Genomic DNA, 27,863 nt, shown 5'->3' with positions numbered 1-27,863 from the left:
AAGGAAGTTACTTAATTAGACAGTAATGGGGAGTAAAACCATGGTAGGCTGGAATCAGCCTTTCATCACACAGAAGTGTATAGACCAGACGGCAGCTGTGCCAGTATTAGGAACTTCCTTCCCAAAATGGGGAAATATTTGCAGGCTGAACAAAACCCAACTGCACATTTATCTCAACCAGCAATAGAAAACTAGTTCATGTGGAAGCTACAAACATCCTCCATGTGTCTGGACACTATATACATGCAGTACTTAAAGGTAATAATAAAAAGCCTACAGAACAACTTTTTGAAAATTGTACTTTATTAAATATAGAAAAGCTCAGCATTCCTGTAGAAAACTGTATCTTCATCTCTAATATGGTAATGCTGGTTAATTTCCTGCATCCTTGGTAAAACAGCAGTCCAGCACTCGTGTTTCTCCCCAGTGGATTGCAATTCTTAATTGATGGAGCAAAAGGTGGTGTTAGCAAGCAGCAGGAAGACTGTGCAGTATTGCTAACGCGTGTCAGCTGCGTGCATGAGACCACTTGCACTCTTCCTACAACTTTTCACTTACTACTACTGCTGTTACCAGCAGAACCAAGCCATGAGACTGAATTGACAACATTCAAATACCAGAAGAATAAACAGAATTAAGGCTAATAAAGTAATTACTTCTCAAAATATTTATAGCTCAGTTCTCTGTTTCAGTACCATTTGTGGCAAACGTTTGCTTCTACGTATGTTCAAGTTCCTTTGGTACGGGGAACACATCTCTCCTGACAGTCCTAACTGGATTTCATAAGTGAAGACATTATTTTTGTACTGAATTGTGTATACTTACAGAAAAAAAAACCCACTGTAGTGTAGGGAGGGCACGTCTGGACGCCAGACTCTAGCTAGCTGGAGAGACTTTAAAGCAGTACAAGCTAGTCTCTAATCTCCAGTACTGGTTACAGCAGAAATATGTAAACATGAGCCATCACAACACTACAAGAAGGCATTCCTCTAACATGATATAAAGTTCAAAATTTAGGCTACTAAAGTCTATGAAATCTAATCAGGCATAAAGGTTTTCATTATTTAATTTTATGGAGTATGTTCATTGTCCTTACTAAGTGAAACTCAAGAAACAGTATACAGAGCAAAAAACCTCCAAGTATTTTAAAGAATATACATTCAATTATAAAAGTTAATTTTGTTTCAAGGCAGCAGGTTTTATTTTTAAAGGTTAGTGACCTCTGAGTATCCCCTTAAATAAGGGCAATTCGAAGTTAAATTTTTGAAATAGTTATGCAATGGTATAGTCCATGCTACCATTTTGGATGCTTTACCAAGAACAACTTCAGAGACTTTAAAAAAGTTGGGGGAAATCAATGCTTTCTGACAAATCTGCCCTACCTCAGAGCACCGCTAACCTGGCCACTCATTATTTCAAGTTACTTTAAAAATCCTCACTCCAAAAGCATACATTTTATGTAAGTATTGTGTGAAATTTGACTAACTTGTGTTTTTCTTTTGAACACGTACACTTCCAAACACATCAGCCAAAGAAGTGTACAATACATGACTGTGCATATAAGAAAAGGCAGCAGAGGGAGGGTTTGTCAGAGACAGGTACACACACGTATTTCCTAAGGATACCTAATCACGGCCCATGTGATGAAGCTGGCACTTTCTCCACAACACACAAGGTGCCCCAACTGTCAGTGAGGATTGCCAGTTCTCAAATCAGGGGGAATTAGTAAGTGGCAGGAGGTACAAATCTGTTTGTTCAGTGACTTATAACAAATACAGACACTCCAAAATGCTTTTTTCCCCAAAGTCGATGTCATTGACTTCCTACAAACAGCATCCTATAGTCAGATTTTTCACGGATAACATGTATCAACAACCACTTCCAAGCCCCCTCCCCAGCTCTTGGTGCACACTGCTGAACTGTGATAGGCTGTAAGCATGCTGCAGTAACCAGGACAGAAATGCACTTGAAAAGTTTCTAACCTGGATTCAGCACAAAACCTGACCACCTCCTCCTCACTGCTGCTTCTTTGGTGGAACACGAGATTTCGCAACCACAATTGGAACTACAGAGAGCAACCCGATCAGCAAAGCCCAGAGAGGGCGGTAGAAGAGCCAGCCGATGGAGATGGTCAGGAGCGACAGCGAACTGGCTACGCAGAAGGCAAATGCTTTTAATCCAATGTCAACCAGATCTCTTATAACAGGAAACCAATCCACTGCAGAAAGAATTAAAAAAGGGATAAAGTAGTTGACAAGATGATAGTTGAAAAGGAAGTCTTATTCATGCCTAGGATTTGCACGGTAACTATTGCAATCAAACGACAGACTCAAATTATTTATCAAGAGCACTGGATAAGGCATTTCAGCAGAGTATCCTCAAGGCATTTGATAATTCAGCAACAGCTAAAAATCTAAGACAACGGTATCCTCACCTCTTCAGACAGGAAGTAATCCAAAATTAAGTCTTAAGTCTTGCCCAAGGCTTGAGAGGCAGAGTAGACTGATAGCCTTGCAGCTATGGAACAAGTCTAGGGCAACTGATACAATATGCTAGCACAAACATTAATTTCTGGCAACAATAAATCTTGCAGTAGCATGTATATGGATAAATAAATAAGGAAAAAAAAAAAAGAGTTCACGGGTACAAAGCAAATGATAGCTTTGATGTCTGAAGTTTATAGAAGTTTGAGGCACCATCCTTCTTTCTGTAAGTTTTTATTCCAACATTATTCTACGTTAAAAGGATAAACAAAAACTTTCTTTGCTGCTTGTTCATAGCAGTGTAGAATAACCAGACACAAAGACATGTTACTATACAACTACTAATTTAAGACCTGTTGGGGGGGAAGACTTGTGTATGGTGTAGAAAGCAACTGGATTGCAGCACCTTGAGTTAGACCTGAAAGAACCACCCCAACGTGTGCTTCAGCTTCTGATTTTGGTAGGCACTGGGGCTGGAATCTTCTGAGACTGGCAATAGATATTTGCATGGGTTTTTTTAATGTTCACAAAGCAACCATCTGGTTCTGGGATCCTGTTTACCTGCAATTGCCTACAGTGACTTTCAGATCAAATCCAATCTGAGTTCAAACCAGATTCCTCCTGACCTTCAAATTAATTAATTGTGTATGTGAGCAAGAGTGGACCTCTCTACAGATTATGATGCTATTTCAAAATCATTTTACCTTTCTGTAAAAAAACTTACCCAAAGTGTAAAAGATTCGGGTCATTAGGCTAATGCCTACAAACATCGCCAGCCAGCCTGCTGCACGGAGGGCCCAGGTCTTCATAGTATTACTCTCATGCTCTTTTTGAAACACTTCCTGAAAGAAAATAACCATTACATGCAGCCTGTTTCTCAATTTTTTTCAAGACCCTCTTGATTCCAGTGTATTAGGAACAAATCAGAGCTGACAGCATTTTAGGAGTACAAATTCTCTCATAGAAGATATATTGCAGCTCATTCTCCAGGGTCTTTTTGCGCAATATCGCAGCACACTACAATAGATTTCAAAGCACAGCACAAGGAAAACTAGCACTTTTCTAAATTGAGACAGCTAAACAAGGACTGTTAGGCACACTATAATCACAGGCAGAAAGCATGCAGTTTTTGCTGCAAATGGATACATTCAACATTACTGTGGAAAATAAAACACTAATAAGTAAATGTGATTCTGTGATTCTGTGAAATGTAATAAAGGAGGAACTATCTGACTTCACTGTGTTCAGAGGAAGAAAGAAAAGGCAACAATATCCACTGATGGCTGATGGAAAGGTGTACGAAAGAAAGCAAGCAGTATGCAGGGAAGAAAATATAAAAGGTATGTGTGTATTTTATCAAGCAAAGCAAAGCATCTATTTGCAAGAATTCGGTGTAAGATTCTTTCGAAATGGGTTGTGTGACCCTCTGGCTCTATAAAACGTACACATGAAGATGGCTAAGAGATTGATTAGCTGCACATCCAAGTACTCTACAAATTATTTATTTGTAGTGAGTTAATTCCCAATGAACTAAAATTCTATCTAATGAAGATTCAGAGCTCACAGCAGAGACCTGATTCTACTGCTACCCTCTCTCAACTCAAAACAAAAGCCTTTTTAACTGCTTTTGTGAGCTTCTGTAAATTCTTAACATCTGGGATTTTTGCAGCAGGGCATGAAACAATCATTAATGGAAACAAACCTACCAAAAGGAATAAATGAGTCACCAAATTGCTGGAGCATGCAGGATTTATTGGAGCATAATGCTCTGCCTGAAGGTTCTTTCTCAGCCAGAACAGCAATAAACATTTCAAACAAGCCTAAACTCCTGTTACTAGAAGCTGAAGAGAGGATAGCTCCTGCAGGTTGTTTAATTAAAGCCTGATTTTTACTGTTTTTACATACAACCTCTTCAAAAGCATGTGCTTGCATGTGTAAGTAGAAACTACCAAAAAGCAAATAAAAGCAAATGAGAAGACACAGAAACAGCCTTTAAAGCAAAGGATGTTCAGCAGCAATGCAAGGGGATTTTAAAAAAATAAATATATAGTTAATTTAGCCACAGTTCCTTTTTAAAATTAAAAAAACCATCAGGAATAACTATAGCTAAATTATGTACTGCTAGTGGGCGAAACACACAAAGAATGCACAGAAACCTGGAAGACAAACACAGGCTATAACACGTTGTCCTAGAAAAAGGAGAGAGAAAAGCCAATGTTTACATCGATTATATCCTCCTCTGAGCAGGTCTGAAGGAGAACAAGAGCTTATTCCCCTGCTGCTTCTGCACTACCATCTCCAATTTTAACCCTTCACCAGTACAGTGTGGTATCTCACCTCCACAGAGAGATCTCCAGCGTAGAGAATCTGCAGGACATCCCCAGACTTGGTGTGATACGGAACCAGTCGATCACCTTGCTGGCGAGCAATCACAGTCACCTTGGAAGAAAGGGATAAAGATTTACTGGTTACTGAGTTGGGAGCAGAGTTTGCAAAATAAAGAAACAGCTGCAGACCCACCTTATCAGCAGAGCCCAAATGGGGGTCATCTCCACTCAGACCTGCGTAGAAGAATGAGACACGAAGGTCTCCTACCTACAAGCAAGAGCATATTGGAAGTCAAGAAAGATTTCTTTACAAAGGAGAATCACAGGAAAGACAACTCTGCATGGGAACACCCTTTATGTATCAACACTTTTTCTGAACATTTACGTCAAGCCAGAGGATACCCAGAATGACTTCCAAGCTGTACTTTTTTCAGGCCTAGTTGATAGCCGAAACAGGACAGCTCAAATGCTGTTTTGCAATAACCCCTCTGATTTAGCTGCAGGAGCACATCAACACCAATGAGCTCCCATGTTCATCCCTTGCCATTTCATCTTTTGGCAGAGGAGGGCAGGCAGCACAAGCTGACAACAAGCTATTTCATTGTTCAGTACAGCAAGGCACAGGTAGAACCCACCTCCCAGCACCATCCCGTGTCTTTCCATTTAAAAGCATGGCAGGCTCCAGAAAACAGAAGACATAGATGTAAGCAGGATCAGAAGCTCCGTGCAAGCGAAGCATTCTTGCTGAAGGACTGTACTAAGGGTCTCATCCTAGGTGATGGTCTGCACTCCAATTTCTACATATTTAAATAAAAACGGGCATGCCCCAACTCTCTTTTTCACATAATAGTAATCACTGCTTTGGTTATCTTTCTCATCTTACTTCTGGACGCCTGGGGTTGTCACTGTGGTAAAAGTAATCTCCTCCTCGGGTAACATCAGCATGTGGATCCTCAAGGTTTGACAAGCTCAGCTGCTTGAAGTCATCAATTTTATCCACAAGACCTAAACAGAATAAAGAATCAAGCTCAGGTCCGGTGTCTAACTTGGAACAGCCAATTTCTGGCTGGCTTCCTGATTATCACTTGAAATGATTGCCATTGTGGAAAGAACCAAAGTCCGCTGCTGATGCAACAGCAGACACAAAGCCAGTACAAAGCAATCCTTACCCTGGGACAGCACAAAGCTGCCAACCTGGACGTTAGGAGAAACAGCAGTGAAAGACTCCACAGCCATGGCACTGGGGAACAGAGAGAGTCCCTGATTAGTCCCAGAATTATGATCAAACTTGATTTACAGTATGTAATATACAGCAATGTGGGAAAATAACGGAAGATTGTCAAGGAGGATTGTAAACATGCTCAAGTGACTTGAGGCTGAGGTGTAGAAAAACACCTATATCATACTAATTGTTGTTCAGCCTTGTGTGTGGGACAAGTAGAACATCTGTGTTTAGATAACATAGGCCTGTGATAGACTTAAGAGGCACCCTATTGAACATGCTTGAGATTCCAGCCCTGCTGTGGGAAAGATCAAAGCAAGTGGTAAACTGTGCCTGCACAAATCCCTGAAATACAGGCGAAACCAGCAGGTTCAGTGATCCTCTAGCGAGGGCTGAGCTCTGCAGTGCCTGCATCCCTGCCTGTGCGCCTCTGCCCAGGTGCTGCTTTGGGGATCCCCCAGTTGGCGAGGTAACGAAAATAAATTTACTCTTTGCATTTCATCAGTGGTTTTCTGGTTGTTCCCGCGTCCTGCCTGTGCCGGCTCACACGAGCACATAAAAGGTACTATGTCAAACATCAGGAGACACTCTAAGAGCTAAATGGCTGTCATGATGCGAAAACAAATCCACCAAGAAACTGTGTCCAGACTTCATAGTGCTGGAGCCATTAACAATAAGTTAAGGAAAAGATATGACCTCCTCATCCCTGGCCTGACCTTCCATTCAACAGTATAGGATTTTGCTATTTTTTTTCTGTACTGAACCTATAATGGGCTGAAATGGAGTTCAACCCTTAGGAAGTTGTTCAGTGGTGATATAAAAATTTTGAGTGGCAATGAATTAGTCATGTTCCTAGATGAATTCCTGCAACATTTAACTACACTCATAAAGGCACTTTATTTCTAGCCCGAATTTATGTATCTTCTGCTGTCAACTGCTAGATCTTATCTGCTAAATTAAGAAACCTAGATCATAAACCTTCTCCATATAAGGTACTTCTACATCATGGCCAAGTTAATTAAATTCCAAACTCAGGAATCCTTTACTTACAGACTTGACTTCGTTCTCATAAGTAGTACTACTAGAATCTCCTCGGCAGTAAAGAACAGATTTTTATTTTCACAAATGTCTGTTGCATAAAAAGATAAGATGGATGGACGGAAGAAGAAGACATGTAGTACACACATAAATAGGGTCTCATTAATGCTAGGCATGAATTCTGAAGTTCAGCGTGTCTGTGTACACCATGCTGTCTCAGGCAAGGATCCACCACAGTATGCTCAGTCTCCTTGGTTTATACCAATACACTCAGATGAAATGTTCTTAGCTGCAGCACTTCTTAAATTATGTACTGCAATAGCACTAAATAAAAAATGTTTCTTACTCTCAGTTGGAGATTTGCATTTACTGGAGAAGGCTTGGAGAATCTTCATTAACAAAAACGTGTGAATAGAGAGGAGAGACAAAGCAGGTATGTCATCTGTGCATCCTTTTTTCATTATCTCTCATCTAAACAAGTCTGCTAGTTGGGACTTACAATCAAAAACATACAGATCTTCGCTTTTCCTCCTGAAGAAGTACTTCCAAATAAAGGGCAGTGTATTTGGATAAGCCCACAGAACCAAAACAAAGTTCTGGAGATTTTGCAAAGTTCAAAGTTTTGTTGAAATCCTGATCCTGCTATCTCCCTGGCTGTATTTTTCACTCACACATGATGTTTTTTGCCAGATGGCATCCTGCATCCTCAGGAACCAAGCAGGTGCTGTGAGAATGACAAGCAAGCTAAAACTTAGCATTAAAAATGGCACACTGTAGTGTAACTAAAATGCTGCAGATGAAAGATACACGAAACAAATTATATATGGGTGATTCCACAAATAAGCCTGTGAGCTCATACATGCTAGCTTAGAAGAGCAGCATGCAAGTGGTATGACAAGCTCATGGGATGCCTGCTATTCTAATCCTGTACTTGTAGTAGAGGAAAGAATTAGTAATACACTGCACTAACAGACAATAAAAGTCAGAAAGAAACCCAGTCAGGTTCTCCTAAATGGAGACTACATGGTCCAGAGGTAAAATAATAATAGCCTGACATCCAGCTGTTACTAATGGATAGCTTAATTCTGGTTCCACCAGGCAGCTTTGAACTGCTCTCTAATCTTTCTATGCCTTGGTTCTCCCAACTACCAAAAGACCAACAGTTTCCTTCTACTTCACTATGTCATGAAGATTAGGCATTTAGCTTTCATCTTTTATCAGATACAGTGACAGAACCTACAGGGACTGCACTAGGTAGTAAATTTACCTAGGGTTTTTTGTGTCCAATTTCTCGATCAAAGTTTTCTGCTGTTCCACAACTTCAGATTTCCATTCAGTATCTAAAGAAAATGATATGAAGGTTGAGAAAAAACAGGAAAACTGCCACTCAGATGTTAGTTATTGAATCAGTTCTAAGTTACACTTGCCAGTAATAATGTTACATCAAAGTACATATGTGATAGTCTGTACTGATACTTAAATCCATCTTCCTAGCACATTAATGAGGAATGGCAGGATTTAGAAAAAAAAAGGATTTTAGTGACAAAATTGTAACTCAGCTTCACTCAGTGGGAGATTTGCTGTTGGGTTTGATTCCTGGCTTCACTCTTGGGAATAATCTGGTTTTGTGAGAAAAGGCTGTGAGCTCTGCTGGAAACTAGCAAATTTTCAGTGCAGTCAAGCAACAGATAGAGATGGTATCTGTATGTGCCACTGTCAAAAATGCATAATGCTGCCTTCATTCAGGCCACAGCAGCCTTCACACATCCCCAGAACAGATTCCAGTAGGTTTTTTTTTAACTCCTACAAAACTACAGTCCCTTTTTGAGAAGCTGCCATATTAAATACAGCTTGGTCTACTTCCATGAAGGAGCAGAGGGAAGGAAAGGGAGTTTGGTTAAACAGTGGAGTAGGGATCATTGTAAGGGACATTCTGCTGTATTGTGTATGTGGCAAGATTTTGGTGAGGGGGGGCTGCAGGGGTGGCCTCTGTGGGAAGAGGTCAGGGGCTGCCCTGTGTTGGACACAGGAGGCTCCACACTGAATCCACTGCAGGCCACAGCTAAGCCCATCAGGGAAGTTCGGAGCACTTATGTGAAAAAAATTTACGGAAGGGCAGAAAATACCCAATGGGGCAGGGAGGGAACAAAAAGCAGTGAGAAACAACAGAGGGCACACCAAAGTCAGAGGAGGAGGTGCTCCACAGCAGAGCAGATATTCACTGCAGCATAGGGAGAATCCATGCTGGAGCAGGGGAAAAGCATAAGAAGCAAGGAGTGGCAGAGAGAAACCACTATGTACTGACTGTAAACCTACCCCCCACCCCCTGCACCACTCGCTGCCCACACTGAAAGGAGTTGAGTGTAACCTGTGGCAATAACAAGGGAGGGGAGGGCAAGGGGAGAGGAGTCCAGAGTGAAGCTGAACCTGGAAAGGGTGAGAGCAAATGTGCTTACCCAACACCCAAATCAGTAATTAAATATTTATTTTAATTGACGATAAGTTAAGTTAATTTTCCCCAGGTCGAGTCTGTTGGTAAGCGATCTCCCCTATCTTTATTTCAACCCACGAGCTCTCTCATGCCTGTTCTTCTCAATCTCTTCCCTAGTCCCTGCTCAGGGGAGAGTAAGCAAGTGGCTGTGTGGGCCCTTGGCTGCCAGCCAAAGCTAACCCACCACATCTAGTAATATACAGACTTTTACTGGACAGAATCCATCAATCTTCGAGAGAGCAGCTGTTTTTCTAAGCGGCATTTCTTTTTGTCCCGTGCCACTGTAAGGCTGTTTTTCACACAGCTCACAACCGCTAGCTTGCTCCTTATGCATCTCCATGCTGCAGGGTCCCATGCTTCACTGAGCTGAGGTATTTTATGATTCACACCCAGAAACTGCTGCACACCCACGTTACATGTCCATGCACTTTAATCAGAGATAAATGAAGCACAGAGCCCAATCTCCAGATATACGATGACTCAGAGTATTTTTCTGCCGCTGGGTAGATCAGAATAATGCTCTCAGTTCTGCTCCTGCCAAAAAAGTATTTGGCAAAAGCCACAGCACACATCAGGTGCTGGTGGTTTTCATTAGCTGGGATCAACACCTAAACAGACTTTCAACATGCCATCTTACAGGCTGGAGCTACACTGTTCTTCCCTGACTATTCTCTTCTGCTCACACCTGACACATGCCTAATTACTCCACTTCTGAAGAGTAATCTCGGGCATAGCTTTGAACACACTCCCATCTCTGCCCATCTGATGTCACTGAAGATCTTATGATGGGCCCTATCTTTGGAGCAGCCTATCCCTGGATGCTGCTCTGAACCTCTAAGCATTCCAAGACAAGATTTAGATTTTTCTGTAGTAGTTGCTTGCTAACAGCACACCTCCTTTCACCTCAGTTACATCAAGAAAGGGAAGTCCTGCCATTTGTTTAGGAAACAGAATTTTTGCTTATTTCTTCACATTCCTTTCTTTCCCAAGAAGAAAATACAAGGTTTACAACAAAATACACACACATAAAAGTCCAAAGTTACATGCATAAAAGAAAAGGGTCTTTTTGTTGATCAACTTACTGTATGAATACTTTGTCTCTTTCTTAATCTCACCATTCTCTTCATATTCCCTGCAGAGAAAAGGGGTGGGATGAGAACCAAAACAGTGCACACACGCCCCTGCTCAGGGCAGAATACACTTTACAAGTGAAATGCACAGACAGCTCACTAGCAACACAAACTTATCTTTACAACTAAACTAACTCTTCTCTGAACTACCTATTCTGAAGACATAGATTCTCTATACAAGAAGAACACTACAGACAATGCTAAACAGCCACAACACTTTTATTCCCATGTTGCCAACAAGGAGGCGTTGAGTAGATCAATGCGGAACAACAAATGTGATGGGATCCTGTTAACAGAACAGCTTTATAAGCAACTTTTAAAGATGTCCTAGTTTAGTGGGGATAAAATTATAGAATCAATTTTCTGTTACATTTTGTTTTAGTTTGTGGCCAGCTGTGGTGTGGTGATCAAGCCCATTAGCAGTGAAAGCCAGGGCAGCTGACCCAGGCTGGCCCACGGGTGTATTCTATAACATAAAAGCCACATTCACTATAAATTGGGAAGCTTGCTGGGGATAGCTGGGTCTCTTTGCTCTGCTCTCTTCCTCTTCAATGGTTGCTATGCCTGGAGGGACTTGTCACCACTCTATGTGCTAAGTATAACTTTATGTCTTTTGTATTAGCATTTATATTGGTTTTCTTATTTTATTAAATCTGTTTAAATTTCAACCCAGGAGTCTCCCTCCTTTTCCCAATTCCCTTTCTCAGTTGGGGAGGGGACATTGGGTGATAGAACAACTGGTTATTTTTTAGCCCTGGGTGTGGGCTAAACGGAGACGAAAGATTACTTTCACTTACCTGGAATCTTCATATTCTACCCACTGATACATTTCCACATGACGCTTAAGTTTGACAGCCTGGATGGAGAGCCCATAGCTTGGATCAAACAAAGGCTATTTAAAAATTAAAGAAAATACAAGTCAGTATAAATGCTGTACCTCACAAACTCAAACACTGTCCTTCTATTATCGAACCCATTTACATACCTAACTGTACATAGTTAGTACTATGTTAGACACAGTTGAATGTAGTATAAATGTTATAAAAGACAAAAAGGAGCATTTCTTTATATCACTGATAAATCTGACCTAAGAATAATTATCAAAAATTATTGCCATAGTGAAGAATAAAATCAGAAATGGTGGCTAAGGGTATGCAGACTTATGTGTTTGTCATGGTTTAACTCCAGACAACAATTAAGTCCCACACAGCCGCTCGCTCACTCCCCCCACAGTGGGATGGGGGAGAGAATTGGGGGTAGGGGGAAAAAGAAAACTCATGGTTGAGATAAAGACAATTTAATAGGACAGAAAAGGAAGGGAAAATAATGATAATGATAAGAGTATGTTAAGAATTGTTAGGATTAATAGCCTTGCTTAGCATTAGTAGCTAAATTGCTGAAGCCTTAGGCTGCAAGCTGTGGACTTTCACCTAGATATGCTTTTGGCTGGGATAGAGTAATTTTCTTCCTAGTAGCTGGTACAGTGCTGTGTTTTGGCTTTAGTATGAGAATAATATTGATAACACACTGATGTCTTAGTGTGTTATCCTAAGTCTAGGACTTTTTCCCTCTAAGCTTGAAATACTCATATGTTCAAGATACTATTTTATTTACCTTAGATGTACTCAGAGCACCAGCTAAGTGCACCAGTCTCCCTTCATTCTGCTGAAACACACTGTGGATGCTATCAAGAGGGATCACAAGGGAAAGTCCCTCATCAAGAGATTTGGCTGTCCTTAAAGCTCGTCCCTGTAGTCAAGAAAAGCAAAATCAAGTTCTGGAGAATCAATGGCACAGCAGTATTTTGTGAAACAGGTTAGCAGACAAGTGATATGAAGACCATAAGGCATGCTTGTATATTCAGCCTCAAGGCATAGTCTCGAAAACACACTTGTACTTCTCCACTCTCTCTGTGTCTGACAGGTTGGGGCAGTACTTACCCATGCAGCAGGACCATTAACATTGACTAAGCTCCTCAAACACAGATTATTCCTACAAGGGTCCAAAGTTATTGCTCTTTACCTCTTACCTTGTTCATCGTTCACGAATAACTGCAAAAATTATGCCAATTATGGTCCTTTTTCCACAGACCCATATGACTACGTGGCAGAAGTTTTCCTTACCTTACTATCATGTTATGGTGTCCTTTTTCCTGCAAAGCCACTGAAATTGGGAGTAGTTCTTTTTCCTCTTGTAGAGGTATGAAAGGAATTCTTAGATGAAAACTCACAGAATTCTGTTCCCCTACTCCAAAATTGCCAAAAGCATGTATGTTTGCAATAGTAGGGTGTTAGGATTCCCTGCTTACTTTATTTTTTTAAAATCTAAAACCAAGACACAAAACAACACTGAGAATAAACAACACCCTCAGTTTTGAACATGGAGTATGAATTCCTTTAATGCAGTTATAACAACACCAGAAATGAGGACCTTATGTTATCCCAAGAAAAGAGCGAAGACTAGAACGTGGCTGGCTCATACAACCCCCTTTCAATAATACTACAGCCTGTTTGTGAATTAGCTTACAAGTTTTGGATTTTATCTCTCATCACATACTGCCAATGTCTCTACTACACTCAGTTCTACAGAAATAGTATCTGTGGCCCTGTGATTTCACTCTTCTGTTATATCCCAAGCATAAGCACCAGGCTTTCCTGACATAACGTCCTCTTCTCATGGATGAAGTAATAAAGCTTTGTCATGACCATTTTAGTAAGCCTATAAATGCAAAACTATTTGAATGTCACCACAGCTGTGACATTTTAAAGCTGTGTACAAATTCTGACAGTATTTCACTTACTTCATTGGTAAAAAGAAGGTAGAAAGACAGAAGAAATGACACAAGTCCCATCAACATGCCTCCAGAAGTCTCGCTGAGCCTCTCCAGGAACCCTGGTTTGGACTCACTTGTGATTTTAATGTGTTCTTTTCTGCTGCCTGTGTCAGAAAACTGTTGGAGATAAACCAAAAATGCAAAATTGGTGTGAAAGGGGAAAGCATTCTGCTTCAAAATAAGTCTTTTAGCATTGTTAATACTGCTGCTCTACAGAGCAGCACCTCTTGCCTTGGACCAAAACTTTCCCACGCTTATTAAATGCCTCATCACACTTTTGATACTAGAAATACAGTCAATAAATAAAACTCAAGCCTGCTAGAAAAAAACAATTGCTGTTACAGTGGTTCAACATGTTCCTTCAAGCCTTCTTCAGTCTGTCTCTAGGTTCCTTATTTGGTGTCCACACCCCACGTTTGGCCCATGACAAATTGAGTAATACTCTGGAATTCCAGACCAGCTAAAACATAGCTATAAATAACAAGTTACATTTTACCTCACCAGTGAAAAAGTGCCTGCATACTTTAAAATAGTTGCATCTCGGGCAACAAAAAGAGATAGCTTAAAACAAAATTGCTATTGGTGTCCTAGCCCACACCACATTAAAGCATGAAAGCCCTGGGGTTTGTATATACCAGCACCCTCTATATGTACGCTGGCTGTGGGGAACAACCAAGAAGTAACTTCAGATAAGCACACGTAGCCAAGAGAGGAGGGGAGGCTTCGCCTTTGCTCATCTCGAGATGCCAGGCGGGATGCACAGCGGCCCCTCTCTGCACCAGGCGCTGCACAGGGCCCCTCGCCTCAGACAGGCCACCCGGGGGAGCGGCCGGAGCAGGGACGACCCGACCCGGGAGACCGCCACACGCAGCACGGAGCACCAGCAGGACCGGCCCGAGCAGCACTTACATTCCTCGACATCTTGAGCCTGTAGTCCTCACCGGGTACTACTCCGAAGAGGCCGCAATAGCCACGCACCGAGAGCCGCTGGCAGCCGCGCCCACCTCCTCAGGGTTCCCCCGGCCCTCCCGCCTCCGCGCCGCTCCCTGCTGGCGGCACCGCCGCAATGCATGCCGGGACGCGTAGTTCTCCCCGCCGGGCGCGGGGCATGCTGGGAGGTGTGGTCCAGCGCTGAGGCCGGGCCTGACAGAGCCGGCTGCTCCGCCCCGCGCCGGCTCTCGGCCCGCCTTCGGCAGGAGGTGCGTCAGCGGCCGCCGGCGGGCAGGGAAGGCGCTTCCGGAGGTGGGGGGGTCATAACGTGGAGCCGCGCGCCTGCTGTCCGTGTGCCGTGGCGGTTGTAGAGGAGGAGTGGAGGGGACGCCGGCGGGGTCAGTCTGCGCGCGCGCTGCGGGGGAAGGCACCGGCCGGCTCCGCCATGTCCTACTGCAGGCAAGAAGGTGCGCCCGGGTGTCCTCCCAATGTCACGCCGCCGGGACAGGCAGGGCGGGCTCGCCCTGAGGTGGCCGGGGGTGGGGGCGGCGCGGGGCGGCAGCCCGCTCACCTCAGCCCGTGAAGGGAAGGCACAGCCTGAGGGGAGAAGAGGCGCGAAAGCCGCCCGCGGGCTGTGTGTGGCGAGGGCTGCCTCGCCTCCTTCCGGCGACCTTTCTCCTCACGGTAGGCGGGGGCGGTTGGCCGTGAGGCGGGAGAGGCCGCGGAGGGCTGGCGGGCGCCCACAGGCGCCTGGCCGCGGCGGTGCCCCGGGGCGAGGCGGTGTGCGGGACGCGCGTCCCGGCAGCAGGTAGCTGCGGGCGTGGTGAGAAAGTGCCGCCCTGCAGCTGGTTGTTGAAACATCCCGGGACATGGCCGGAGCTGAGCGTGTGGGCACCTCGGGGCTCCTGTTTTAGCTCGCCAGGCTTCGCTGAGGAGTGGCTGAGGCGTGCGGGCGTGCTCCCTGTGTCGGCGCGGAATGGTTTCCTCCCGTAGGGGTTAAATTCTGCCAGTTTAGCTTAAGTGGTCAGAGGTGGGGTTTTTTATCTTTTTAAGGAAAACACGGTAGATGGACAGGGTGGGTAGAGTGTGAGCTTTGTGCTTCTGTATCTGTACAAAATATTATGTTGTATGAGCTGTGGTATTTATGAGGCTTGACCACTTCATATGCTGGGGGATATATTCCCCTGCCCCCCACCACCTTAAATAATGTAAAGTAAAGGTAAAGTTTCAAACTGGAAAAAAGCCATTCTGTAGTTCTAAATGCCATTTTGAAGTTACAGACTTTGGTACACTGAACGCTGATTATAAACTGATGAGGTGGTCATAACCTATGGACCTCTTTGCTTTATGTTTTTAATTTCTTTAACAACATCTTGGATCTTTGCGAGATCTGTAAGTTGCCTTATGGCATCCTACCAAATTACAGTGATAGGGGTTAGAGTTCTATGTTTCTAGTTCCTTTTATGTAAGAAATGGCTGGACATTCTACATTGTAGAGTTTGCTGGAGTACAGTACAGAGTTGACAGAAGGCTGTTTCCCTTTTAAAAAGGGTTTAGGTTTATCTGTTTCTCAGACATGTTTAAATGCATATGGGTTACTGAGCAAAGTAAAGGAAGTTACTGAACATCTGCTGGTTGAGGTCACATTGAGGGGCAAGAAGACACTAATTTCTAATATGCCGAGCCACTTCGGTGGCCTTTACGAATTTGGAGAATGAAAGGAAGTTCTTGGGGAACTTACCATTTTTTTTCCACTCAATGGATACTCAGCTGTGCATTCAGAAGAGTTTCGGCTAGCTGTTGTTTTCTGCTTGTGTCTGCCTCAGAGTGTTTTTTGTAGTTTTACAGAGTTGTTAGAAAACTCTACTCAGGTTTCCAGCCAAGCCTCCCCCCACCCCGCTACAGAACTTCTTTGTTAAATGAAGGGTGGCGCAAGAGCAGGAAGTACGCTGTGTTGTTTTTCTGTCCTTGGTAATGTTCACAGTACCTTTCAATATAGTTGATTCTACACTGTTAAGGTGCTCTTCAGTATTTAGTTCGGATAATTACTGTAAAATATTACACCAGTCATAGTGAGGCAGATGTTGGTCTCTTCTCCCAAGTGAAAAATGATAGGACGAGAGGAAACAGCCTCAAGTTGTGCCAGGGGAGGTTTAGATTGGATATCAGGAAAAATTTCTTCACTGATGGGGTTATCAAACATTGGAACAGGCTGCCCAGGGAAGTGGTGGAGTCACCATCCCTGGAGGGATTTAAAAGATTTATAGATGTGGTGCTTAGGGGCATGGTTTAGTGGTGGACTTGGCAAGGCTAGGTTGATGGTTGGACTTGATGATCTTAAAGGTCCTTTCCAACCAAAACGATTCTATGATTCTAAGTATCCTATTGAACACTTTACTGTAATTTAGTGTAGTTTTTCTTTCACTCTTCCTTTTTTTGTCTAAACCCTTCATCTGGGTTAGTCCTTGTAGTGGAATAGTTTCAGCTTGTTTTGAAACAGCTTTTTGACATCACAGTTCAATGAACTGTGCTGTGATCTGCAGCCATTACAGTATGTTGCTGTAAAAATTGGAATTTTAGAAGAACAGATATTCAGTTGTGTGTGTGTTCTTCTGAACCAACTGTTCTAATTGAAGGTGATTGATAAGTACGACAGAATTCATTCACTAGTAACATTAATGCATCATGTTGAATATCTCGTTACCTTGTGGTGTTCAGTAGCTTTGTAAGTGACTCCTTCTGTCTCAGTTTTCTCTGAACTTTCTCTTCTTGTCTCCTGTATGGTAGGAAAAGACAGAATTATATTTGTGACCAAGGAGGACCATGAGACACCAAGCAGTGCTGAGTTGGTTGCAGATGACCCAGATGACCCTTATGAAGAACAAGGTCAGTAGTAAGCAGAAGAATAGAAGTAAGGAGTGATACATCACATGTATCGTATTGTAACAATCTTAAAAACCCAAGAACAACAAAAACAAACCTTGTATGAAGTAGGAACAAATTATTCATTTTTAGAGACTGAGGGCAGCTGGTTATTTAGTAGATAAACACCCAAACTCTTAGCAGTTTTCACTTCCAAATTAGGACATCACAAATGACATGCTTTCCTTAGAGTGGGAATTTTTTCTACACTTTTAATCATCTTTCAAAGATCATTTTCAGTTAATGGCTTATAGCTTTGGTTAGTAGCCAGAGATATCCAGAAAAAACTTTTCCTTCCTTTCTTTTATTAACAAAGTTAGAACTTAATCAATGAAAATTATGGTTGTTTTTTTCACTGTTTTAAATGATGAAGTGCAATTTTCAGAGAAGCTGAAGTGAGTTACATACCACTGTCATGGATGTGAATTGCTAATCTGCCTGTGCATCTGAAGTTGCCTAATTTGGTGATCTCTGAATATTCCATTTAATATAAATTTACATACATCTGACTAATCCTGTACTGTACTAGTGGCAATATAATCAATAACTAGTAGTAATGTCGTTCAATGTCACATGACAGGTAAGTTCAAATTACTGTTTTTAACTGTAACCAAGATGTAAGTTCCAAGTTTTCAGTGAAGATTGCAGTTCTTATACAAAGTAGATCTAACCTGCACATGGACATTTAAGAGAGCAGAATATTTCTGAGATCAGGACTTGTAATATTCAGGTTGCACATTTTAGGTTGTTTCTAATGGGTAAATGAAATCCTCCTGTCATGATGATTAAATACGTTTTGCCCTAGGTTAATAAATTGTCATGAACTTCTGTGAATTTGGGTTAATTTTTTTTTTCTAATTGCCTTTATGCTTACAAGCCTTTTAGCCTCTGCATGAAGTGATCTCATTGCTTTCAACTCATCTGAGATTGAAGTAAATGCTTCACCGTTTTTGAAATTCTGTTAGGAAGTAAAAGTTATGCAAGTGGCTCGGTGACCTTCAGAGGGCAGTATTTAAGCACATTTTAGAAGCTGGAGCACACGGGGTGGCTTTGTTAGCTGACATGGTATGTAGTTTGATTTGAACCATGTCTTCCTGTGTCATTAATATAACTTTTTTCATACATAGATTTGTGTTGAAATGATTTTGCATTTAACTGCCTATCTTAGCTTCATTTAACTGTGTGTACTCAATAGATATATCTAAATGTTTTGCTTGTCAGCAATGATGAGTCTGTTCAGTTTTATAATGACCCAAATGAGAACAATGAGAGAATATATAAACTTCATGTTGTTTTAGGTCATTACCTGAATGAATGAATAAACGTCTTTGTAGTCTAATAGCAACTTTTCCATAGTATGCTCCAATCAGTATTACTTTTCAAAATCAGACTTTATGACCAGAGCTGTTCTGTATCCTAGATTCCTTATCTCTGATCTGTTCACAACCTGCTAGAATGTATCTGAAGTGTTCCTGATCAGGATGCAATACTCATTTCCTAGAAAGAACATTTAAAGGTTCTTTGAAATGTGTGAAATTTGTTCCTAACCCAAAGCACTGGCAATATGGCAACACTGACTTAAAGCAGAGTCACCTTGGGGAAGAGGCTTACAGAGCAGTTTGCAGAAATTCTTGTGAAAACTAATAACAAACAAAAGAAGCAATTAAACATATCTTCAGTGCAACGTGCAATGATAAATGTTTGGGTTTTTTTTCTTTCTTTCTATAATGACTAATGCATACTGGGTATTTCAGTTTTGCAATATGTTTCACTGGCTTTTTGACTATATGGCGGAGTTTATGTGATTGAAGTTAACCTGACAGCCTTCAACCTGAGATGAAAAAACTGTTTTTTTTTTCTCCCTGCTTTCCCTCAAGCCTTTGGTGGCTGCATTTTATTTCAGAAAGGTGTTTAAAAACTGCAGTTTACTATCTGTCAGAAATTCTTGTACCTCATATTTTCAGGTAGGTTGTTTCACTGGCTAAGACCCAATATCCAAACTGCCTCTTTGGTGGAAACAATCTATGCTTTGGGATTTGTCATCATCTTCACCATGGGAATGGTGCTTCAGCCCGTAAGGATTTCAAATAGAGATCCCCACAGGCAATAAAATCTGTAGCACTTACATCTGTTACTGCTTTGACCAGGATTGAAGATGGAATCTACAAATGATTCGTGTTCATCCTTAGGTGGAAAACAGTGTCTAAGGAGAGCTCTTTTTTAAGAGTATTTAGTCCTGTCAGTATGCTGTGTGGAAATGAAACAAAATCAAAGTTTTAACTCCTGTCTCAGGCAAATTTAAAATCCATTATTGGTCTGTTAAGTGAAGAGTTAACAACCTCTAATGATCAGGTAGTGGAGTTAAGTTCCCCATTTATTTTCCATGGCCTGTGGCTTTCTGTTCCCTCTGAAAAACTGGAGACTGCTAGCAAAATAAAGCAAAGAAAGATACTTTTTCTAGATGTCCCATCTGGAGAACATACAAACCCTTGGAGACTTTATCATTCACTAAACTGTTAAGTCACCTTGTGTGATGTACAGCTAAACAAAGTGGCTTGCTGTTTAGCTAAGTAAATTCATATATGCATTCTGTATTGATGTTACATGTGGTTGGTTGAAGTTTACTGATCTTCCCCCTTGTAATCATTCATGGGCTTTGATGATAACTAAATATTCTGTTAGTAAAAGGTGTCTATCTAGCAACAGCCTGTGGACGCATATTGGTCCTATAACCAAGCATCTATTTTTGACACGACCTTTTAAGAGGAAAGGGACGGGTGCCAGTCTCAGATCTAGCATAACAGAGAGACATACTACAAAGGCTTGGAATGTGAACATAGAAAACAATTCTCTTGGTACCTCTCAAGAGGGGATTCTCTTCCTTCTGTCTCATGCCCCACCCCTCCACCCCAAATTATTCTTTTTCTGGTTGTACGTATACCACAAGTATATAGTAGTGTGCCATATATTTGGGTAATAAACTAGCTGAAATTAAAAGCAGCACTTCCTCCTTGTTTAGATACCATATTCATTGACTCTTCTTATGTGTATTTTGCTGGATATAGAAAGGCCATGGTGAGGAGGAGAGGTGGTGGTTTTTTTCCCAGCAATCCTGTATTTACAGCATGTTAGATCACTTCCTGAACTATAGAGCAGAGAAGAAAACAGAGAAAGCCAGAGCTAGTTATGTCAGGAACACCTTACAGTAAAAATGTGTATATGTGTAATTCAAAGTGAGAAACTCTGTAAACTCTGTTTAAATACTGTTAATAAGTTTGGGTTGGGTTTCTTGGGTTTTGTTTGTTGTTTTTTTTCTTTCTTGGCATGTGGTAAGTTACTGCCATGTTTTAAGGGTTCTCTGAAAACTTCTCACTTGAACAGTCTCGGGCTACAATGCATCAGATCAAAACGGAGAAACAATTGACGCATCAGAGAACGTAGCTGCATCTAATGAGAGTGAAGTTTGTGGGCAGGAAAGACATATGGGCAAAATGTTTTGAATATGTTGAAGTGCAGAAGCTGTGGCTCGTGTGGTTTTTATTTAAGAGAAAACTGGAAAGGGCCTTGCTGTACGTAAAGTAACATGCAGACTTTTCTCATTTTTCTTCTACTTTGAATAGAAGACTTGGTTTCCAGTGTTCAGCTTCTGTGGCATAATTATAATGACTCTTTTCATCTTTTCTGCTGTGTTATACACAGAACAGTCATATCTGAGAAAGGATAGATTTATTATATAGATATACCATAATCTGTATTGTTTTCTAATACAGCTGAAACTTTTATTTGAGGTTTTGATTTTTTTTGTAGGGGCCTTTTTCATACTTAAGATAAACATGTTGTTTGGTATTTTTGGATAGTTCTTATTTTGCTTCAGACATTAACAGACATTAGTCTTTGAGCAGCCTGCTTTAGTCAGTAGATCACTCGGGGAGAACTTGTGTTCTGTTTCCCTTTGGAGAAAATAAAGTTGTATAGTATTCTTTTTTTATTTCTCTGTTATGAGATTTTGGTAGGCAAAATGTAAATGGCTCACTTTAAGCCAAAAACATGGAAAGAAATGAAGCCATGGGAAAGCAGACAAATCAGGGCAGGTGCAAGTCATCATTTCATATTGCCGTGTATCTCCAAGTTCACTGTATGTGCCTTTTAACAGCTGTGGCTGATGGAAACAAAGTAAGAATTCAGTTGCAGCTGTTTTGAAATAGTATTCTCACTGTAAAGCTTGTTTCTGGTCTTACATGTTGCAGATGGAAGAATTTAAATGTGAAAGATCTCTAGTTTTCATTGATATCTTTGCTCCCATTGGTTAGTTTCTTATTTTATTAGGCTTATATAAAGAAGGCCCTGGTGAGTTTTGTGCATGAAAAGTAATTTTTATTAGCATTACAGCTGTGATAGGAGATTTGGCTAAAGGTGCTTATGGAATTGTAACTCAAACACAAGTTGTTGCTGTCCTCTCCCTTCTCTGTTTTTCCAGACTTGTTCCTGTGATCTTATTTTAGAGACAATTTTGAAAATGTTTCCACAGAGGACTGATGAAGCAAAAACCCTAATTCTTTTAAGAAAGAACTTGATGAATGATCAGATGTACAGGACTGTTTGAATGATCAGATGTACAGGACTGTTTGAATGATCAGATGTACAGGACTGTTTGAATGATCAGATGTACAGGACTGTTTTTATGACTGATGATTTCCCTTCAATCCTGCTTCCTATGTGTCTGTCATCTTGCATTGTGAATCATTGGTAAATTAACTTGTCATTGGAATGTTTGTCATATAACAAGGAAGAAACTTTTCTCAAAACAACAGTGGGACTTAGTTACAGCAAGTACAAAGGCAAGTGTTTACATAAATGCAGATGGGCCTGCCTTCATCCATGACATTAACAGATCCCATGAGCTAAGAGAGAGAAGGTTGTGTGATGTCGGCAGTTACTTGCTAACGCAAGCCTTGATCTCCTATGATGTAAACAGGGTTGCTTTTTCTTCCACAAGTGCAGGCTCAAGTAGATTATCACCCACTGGATCAGTAAGGTTCAGGCTGCATTTGAAAGAAGCTTTAATTCAATTTTAATTAAAAATGGTAATCGTGTCTATTGCAGACTTGCAATTCAGGGAGAGCGATGGATGAAATCTGTTTCCATTTTAATTGTGCTCTAAGCTAGCTGATACACTTACTCACTGAAGTGTGCATTCTGCTGTAATTATCAGTGAGGAAATGCTTACCTTATTCATCTGTTTTTTTGTGGTTTTTTTAGCATGATTTCTGTGCAAATAACATCCAAAACTGATGCTATTTCAGTGATAAAATAGGTGCAAATCAATGCTCATGTGATATACGAGAATGTATTGTTTATGGGATAACTACTACATTGTTGTTAAAATGTCATGCTTACAAGACAGTTCGGGTTCTAAAAGGCACAATTTATTTTAAGAGAATTATTTTACAAGTAATTTATTGCTATGGTGTCTTCAGGAACATTTCCGAACTCTTATGTATTTTTTCTTTTTGAAGCACTAGAAAAACGACTGTTTAAAATGACTGGTTGATGTTAGTGAGGAGGAATATAGGATTTCCAAATCTAGTTTACAAAGCAAGCCGTATTTCTTCTACACTATATGATCAACATCTTTCTGCTTTATGTCATCCTTGGCAATACGGAATCTGGCACCAGCCAACCATCCGTTTCCTTGTCTCAGAAGTTCTGCTTTTCCTCCAGGCAGCTAGAGATGCCATGATGCACTGTGCTGGGTATATCTTCTCAGTACAGTGATTATTACAGATATTTTATAGAACTATCTTGCTGAATAAAGCATCATCTATGAAAAATGACAATATTACTGTAGATGACTAAATCAAACTAAGGAAACTGTTACTTTCTGTAATGAAAAGGAGACTGATCAACACTGAGATTTGACTGACTCAGTGTAATTTTCTGCTGAACTGCATTGGCTGAGTTAGAGCACATTGTTGATGAATTGCAAATCAGAGTAAAATTTTCCTTTCATTCATTTTAATATAGCAATAAATATGATTGAGCTGGTTTTGATGTACCAGTACATAAGTTTCATGATATTGTGGCCTTGTGTCCAAGGAGTTGCTAGTGGGAGTGAAACGTACGTCTGGAACTTCATGATCCCACAGGACAAAGACAATAAGTAAGCTTATTGAATTCTGTGGGAGTATTTTAGGTAATGTCAAGTTACATCAGGCCCTAAATATAATTTCATGTTCAGATCAGAATCAATGCAACTTTATTCTCTGACAATGGTATTTGCATACCTGCTTCTAAAGGGAAAGTACTTAAACTTCAGGTTTATGCACATGCTGTTGGCTTCTGCAGAAACTCAACCTGGAGATGAAGTTAGGGAAGACTACTAGAGAGGAGGAGAGCAAGCTGTTGAAGTGGAGAAGAAACCAGCTTGGATCACAGCACAGTATTTCTCTTCTTCATCTTCGTGGATGAACATAACTATATGTTCATATAAAGTGGAGAAAGGGAATGGAGGTGTATTGCTTTAGAGCAATATATTAGAGACTCTAGAAGCCCACATGAACAAGTTCATTATATTACATTTCTATATGTGACTGTTTAAAAGGCTTTCTAAAACTTACAGAGGAAATGAGTTCTCTGGCTTGCTGCTTGAACTTCATTTTGCAAATCAGTTGATGTTTCAAAGAACATATGCCCATTTAAATCTCCACCTTGCTATTCTATCACTGAAGTATTTCTGTGATGACTTTAACTGTTCCAGAGCAGAAATTTAGAGCTGTTCCATTTAAGAGTCTAAAATGAGACCTAACTTACTCTCAGTTTTAATCTAAAGCACAATTTGATTTCTGGGAACCAGACAGGCTGGCATGCTCTCACTATTCTGTGTGTTCTGTGCCATGTGACTTAATCCGTGTCTTACAAATAAACTGGTTTTCGTTTCTGTAGTTCTGGTTTTCCTGTCCAAATCTTAAGGGGGAAAGTTGTGGGTTAGTATTCCAGAGTTCATTTAAAACAGGAAGAAAAATGCATCCATCCAACTTGATTTAAAAGAGTTCTAGTCGTAGTACTGGAATTAAATTCTTATGACTTGTATGACATGATTTTAAGGCTTGCTTGTTCCCCTGACAGAGTCTGGCAAGTGGATTGACTTGACTTCGATCTGTTTTGCAGTTCCTTAGAATATTCTCAGTGGTCTGTAGTCTGGGGAGAAAGACTTCATTCAGGCATGGATATAGAACTGATCTCACTTGTGCCCAGTAAAGGATCATACAGATCACAGATAGAAACAGACTAACCAGGAAGTGAAAGATGTTTAGCACCCTTGAAGCTACAGAAGTAATATGGCATTGTTAGTACTTCAGCTTACAGCTGCAACGTAGCTTTCACTGAATGAAATCAGTTTTTGGAAGGAGCACTTAACTTTTCTTCTCTTTTGTTTGTTCAGGACTGATATTGCCCAATGGAGATATCAATTGGAATTGCCCGTGTCTGGGTGGAATGGCTAGTGGTCCCTGTGGGGAACAGTTCAAGTCAGCCTTTTCTTGTTTCCACTATAGCACAGAAGAAATAAAGGGATCAGACTGTGTGGACCAATTCCGTGCTATGCAGGAATGCATGCAAAAATACCCAGATCTTTACCCTCAAGAGGATGAAAATGAAGAAAAAGAGAAGACAAGCAAAGATTTAGAAGCTACTCCTATGGAGCCTTCTGTTGCCAAAGAGGAGAAGGGATCTAGCTAATGAAGATGCAAGGAGGCTGTTGTCTCCATTTCTCATTTTCAGAGACATGGACTTTTGCAGTATGTCTGTCTTTTGAGTCATCAGGAAATGTTTCACTGTTGTTCTATACACTGTATCATAGTAAATAATTTATTGCTAAAGGAGAAATCTCAGTGCTACAGTCTTGTAAAGAAATACTGCAAAAAGAACAAGTATGTGTATGTACTGTGTAACCTGCTATCGGACACAGTTAATACTTAAAACAGCTGGTTTTTACCCTCCAGTTCTCTTTGAGTTTTGACTTGAATAATGTCTTGAAATATATATAGCTTTCAACTAAAATTCCACTAGCACACCAGGTCTGTCTTCATTTCAGTATGTTCTGATCAATAGCTGCTCTTTTTTAATGTGTTCTGTTCTATTAATAGAAATTCCATTAAATGATTGTTTTTCCTTAAAGATTTTTTTACGAGTGTGATACAGGAAATTGAAAATGGCCTAAATCTAGAATTTGTAAAATCATTTCAAATGGTCTTATTAGATTATGGTTGCATTTTACTACCAGCATCAGGTAAGGACTGACAGGAAAATGTTGAAATGTGTATCTCCTTTGATTTAATTTACTTATTGTGATGGCTTTGGCATTTTTAAAAATGGTGTGTTGTACAACCATTGATAAAGATGAATGGAAAGAATGTTGGTCACTGACTTTATTTTTTCTCTGAAACGACAGTTTTTGGGTTCCTTAGTGCCTGCTTCTTCAGTGTATGGACAGGCTCTTGTAAAATACTTTGAGATACAATGAAAATGTTACCTGGTGTAATAATCTCAAACAGATACTGTGACTTAAGTGCATATTAAAAATCAAATACTTTTTACCTTTGTTGAAAGCTCCTGTTTCTGTGTGGTGTGTTTTTTTGTTAACACTGCTTGGATTTGAGATACTCTTCTGCATTGTAAGCAGACTTTGAATTAGTTTATGGGTTTTGAAGATCAGTTGCTCCAGCTTGTCATATTTTTATTCTTGACTCATTCTTTTCTCCCCACCCCAGTCAGGAAGGCATAAAAAATGTCAAGCATTTTCAGTAGCTGTTGTAGACTGTGGGTCATGAACCAGCACTACAGAGAACCTGAACAGCTATTAAAATATTTGAAAATTACTTTAGAGGTGCAAATAATTTATAGTAATTCACTGTAGTTTAATACCTGTGGATAAGGGAATGCTACATTTGTTTTTCTTTCCTAGCAAAATGTAGTCTGTGAGAATTGTATTACAAAACAAATTGTACCTGTGGCTTTGGTAACTGTTCATTGCAGGGTTGTGGGTTTTTTCCCTCTCCTTATGTGTTGGTTAACTTAACCAAAGCATAAAAAGTTGTTGTGGCAATAATACAGCCCAGTAGGTCTAGTAATGTTTAAACACTTGCCTGTCTCTCTGGGCAGTAGTCTTGAGTGCTCAGCAACGTTGCTTCCATATAATGTTTTGGTATCTTGTTGTTTGTGTAAGTTATTTCAGTGTTAGTAATGATGCTTCTGAATGTTTGAGGGGAATTTCTGTTAAATCTTAGTGTGTTTGAGCTGTTTATATTTTGGTAAAGCTGTTGGAATCTCAAAAAAAATTGTAAGCAATTAAGTGTCTGACAACAACTCAGTTTTGATGGCATGGATAGCAGGTACTCTCAGCATCTCTTTGCTTTTAAAAGAAACAAAGTGTGACAGAGCTTCTCAATGTGACTCTTTCAGGCGTAGGACAACAAATGCCAAGTTAACCTGAGTAAATGGGCACAAAAGCAGCAGTGATAAACCTTGGCACTTAGGCAGCTGGACCATGAAAATGAAATCTTAGGCAATCAGATAAACACTGGGCACCAAATACAAAAAAATAAATCGCATGCACCCAACCTTTTGGTTGTTCAAATGGAAATCCAATGCATTATTTGTGAAGAAGCAAGAGACGTTTGTGAAGGACTGCTCTGTTCTAAGAGCAGTTTGCCTCCTATTTTTTTCTGCTGTGCTTTTCTTTCCCACGTTGCCTCAATGCTCTATGGGTTTTGGATTTATCCTCTGTAACAGTATTTATAGCATCTGTGTACAAAACAAAATGCAAGAATCCTGGTCCTACAGTAGCTAGGGACCTGAACCTAATACTGACAGAGGGAGTTTGCAGCATATAGTCTAGGATATTTGAAGGTGTGTTTAGGACAGAGTTGCTTCTTTCTGACTCTGCTGTGGCTTGGCAACCTGTCGTGCTAGATGCAGTACAAATACGGAATATGCATAAAGGTCTTACATGAGAAACTGTGAAAACCACTATGTAATGTGTTTGAGGTGTTTTGAGAAAGGAAGTCATAGCTCTAATCCTAAAGAAGTCTTTGTGGAAATTATCACTTTCTTTTCCTCCTATCCTTGTCAAATTAGAAACTGGCGTAACTGTCATCACTTCACTGCATTTGCGTTCTGGGTAGTCCCTTAAAAGTGGAAGTGATGTAACTTGGACTAAAAAAAAAGGAATCAAGTATTTCTCATTGTCATTTCCTGCCCCCTGCCTTGCTTCTGCTCCTACTGTGAGTGCCAGCCTGTTCTAATTTTGACTGATTCTTTTCACCATTAAATACTTAAAACAGTAATAAAAATTTGCTTGACAAGGAATTAAGGCTATATGTTGAGACACAGAGTCCAGTCAGTCCTGTTTTCTGGTTTAGTTCTTAGAGTACATTTCCTGCCATGGAATTAATATTTTGCTGTGTTAAGAGAAGTGTAGTCAGACCTCC

The 27,863-nt window shown here is 40.6% G+C and overlaps 2 protein-coding genes across 2 annotated transcripts; one reads left to right on the top strand and one right to left on the bottom strand.

The window, feature by feature from the left end:
* Positions 1-285: 285 nt before the first annotated feature.
* Positions 286-14,580, bottom strand: TMEM43 (transmembrane protein 43). Its single transcript, XM_068408498.1, is given in 13 exon segments — positions 286-2,218; positions 3,208-3,325; positions 4,821-4,922; positions 5,004-5,078; positions 5,694-5,815; positions 5,980-6,056; positions 8,345-8,382; positions 8,385-8,410; positions 10,644-10,693; positions 11,489-11,583; positions 12,306-12,440; positions 13,492-13,641; positions 14,434-14,580. Coding segments are annotated over 13 exon segments (1,203 nt in total). The 5' UTR covers positions 14,446-14,580; the 3' UTR covers positions 286-2,015.
* Positions 14,581-14,754: 174 nt separating this feature from the next.
* CHCHD4 (coiled-coil-helix-coiled-coil-helix domain containing 4) lies at positions 14,755-25,982 on the top strand. Its single transcript, XM_068409058.1, has 3 exons — positions 14,755-14,921; positions 17,242-17,340; positions 24,818-25,982. Exons 1-3 carry the CDS (start codon positions 14,900-14,902, stop codon positions 25,111-25,113), a joined length of 417 nt encoding a protein of 138 aa, XP_068265159.1. The 5' UTR covers positions 14,755-14,899; the 3' UTR covers positions 25,114-25,982.
* Positions 25,983-27,863: the final 1,881 nt, after the last annotated feature.

Source organism: Nyctibius grandis, chromosome 10 (assembly GCF_013368605.1).
Source record: "Nyctibius grandis isolate bNycGra1 chromosome 10, bNycGra1.pri, whole genome shotgun sequence".
In the NCBI taxonomy this organism is placed as follows: Eukaryota; Metazoa; Chordata; class Aves; order Nyctibiiformes; family Nyctibiidae; genus Nyctibius; species Nyctibius grandis.
Note: the sequence above shows the minus strand (reverse complement) of the source record. Positions and strands in the feature narration are given on the sequence as shown.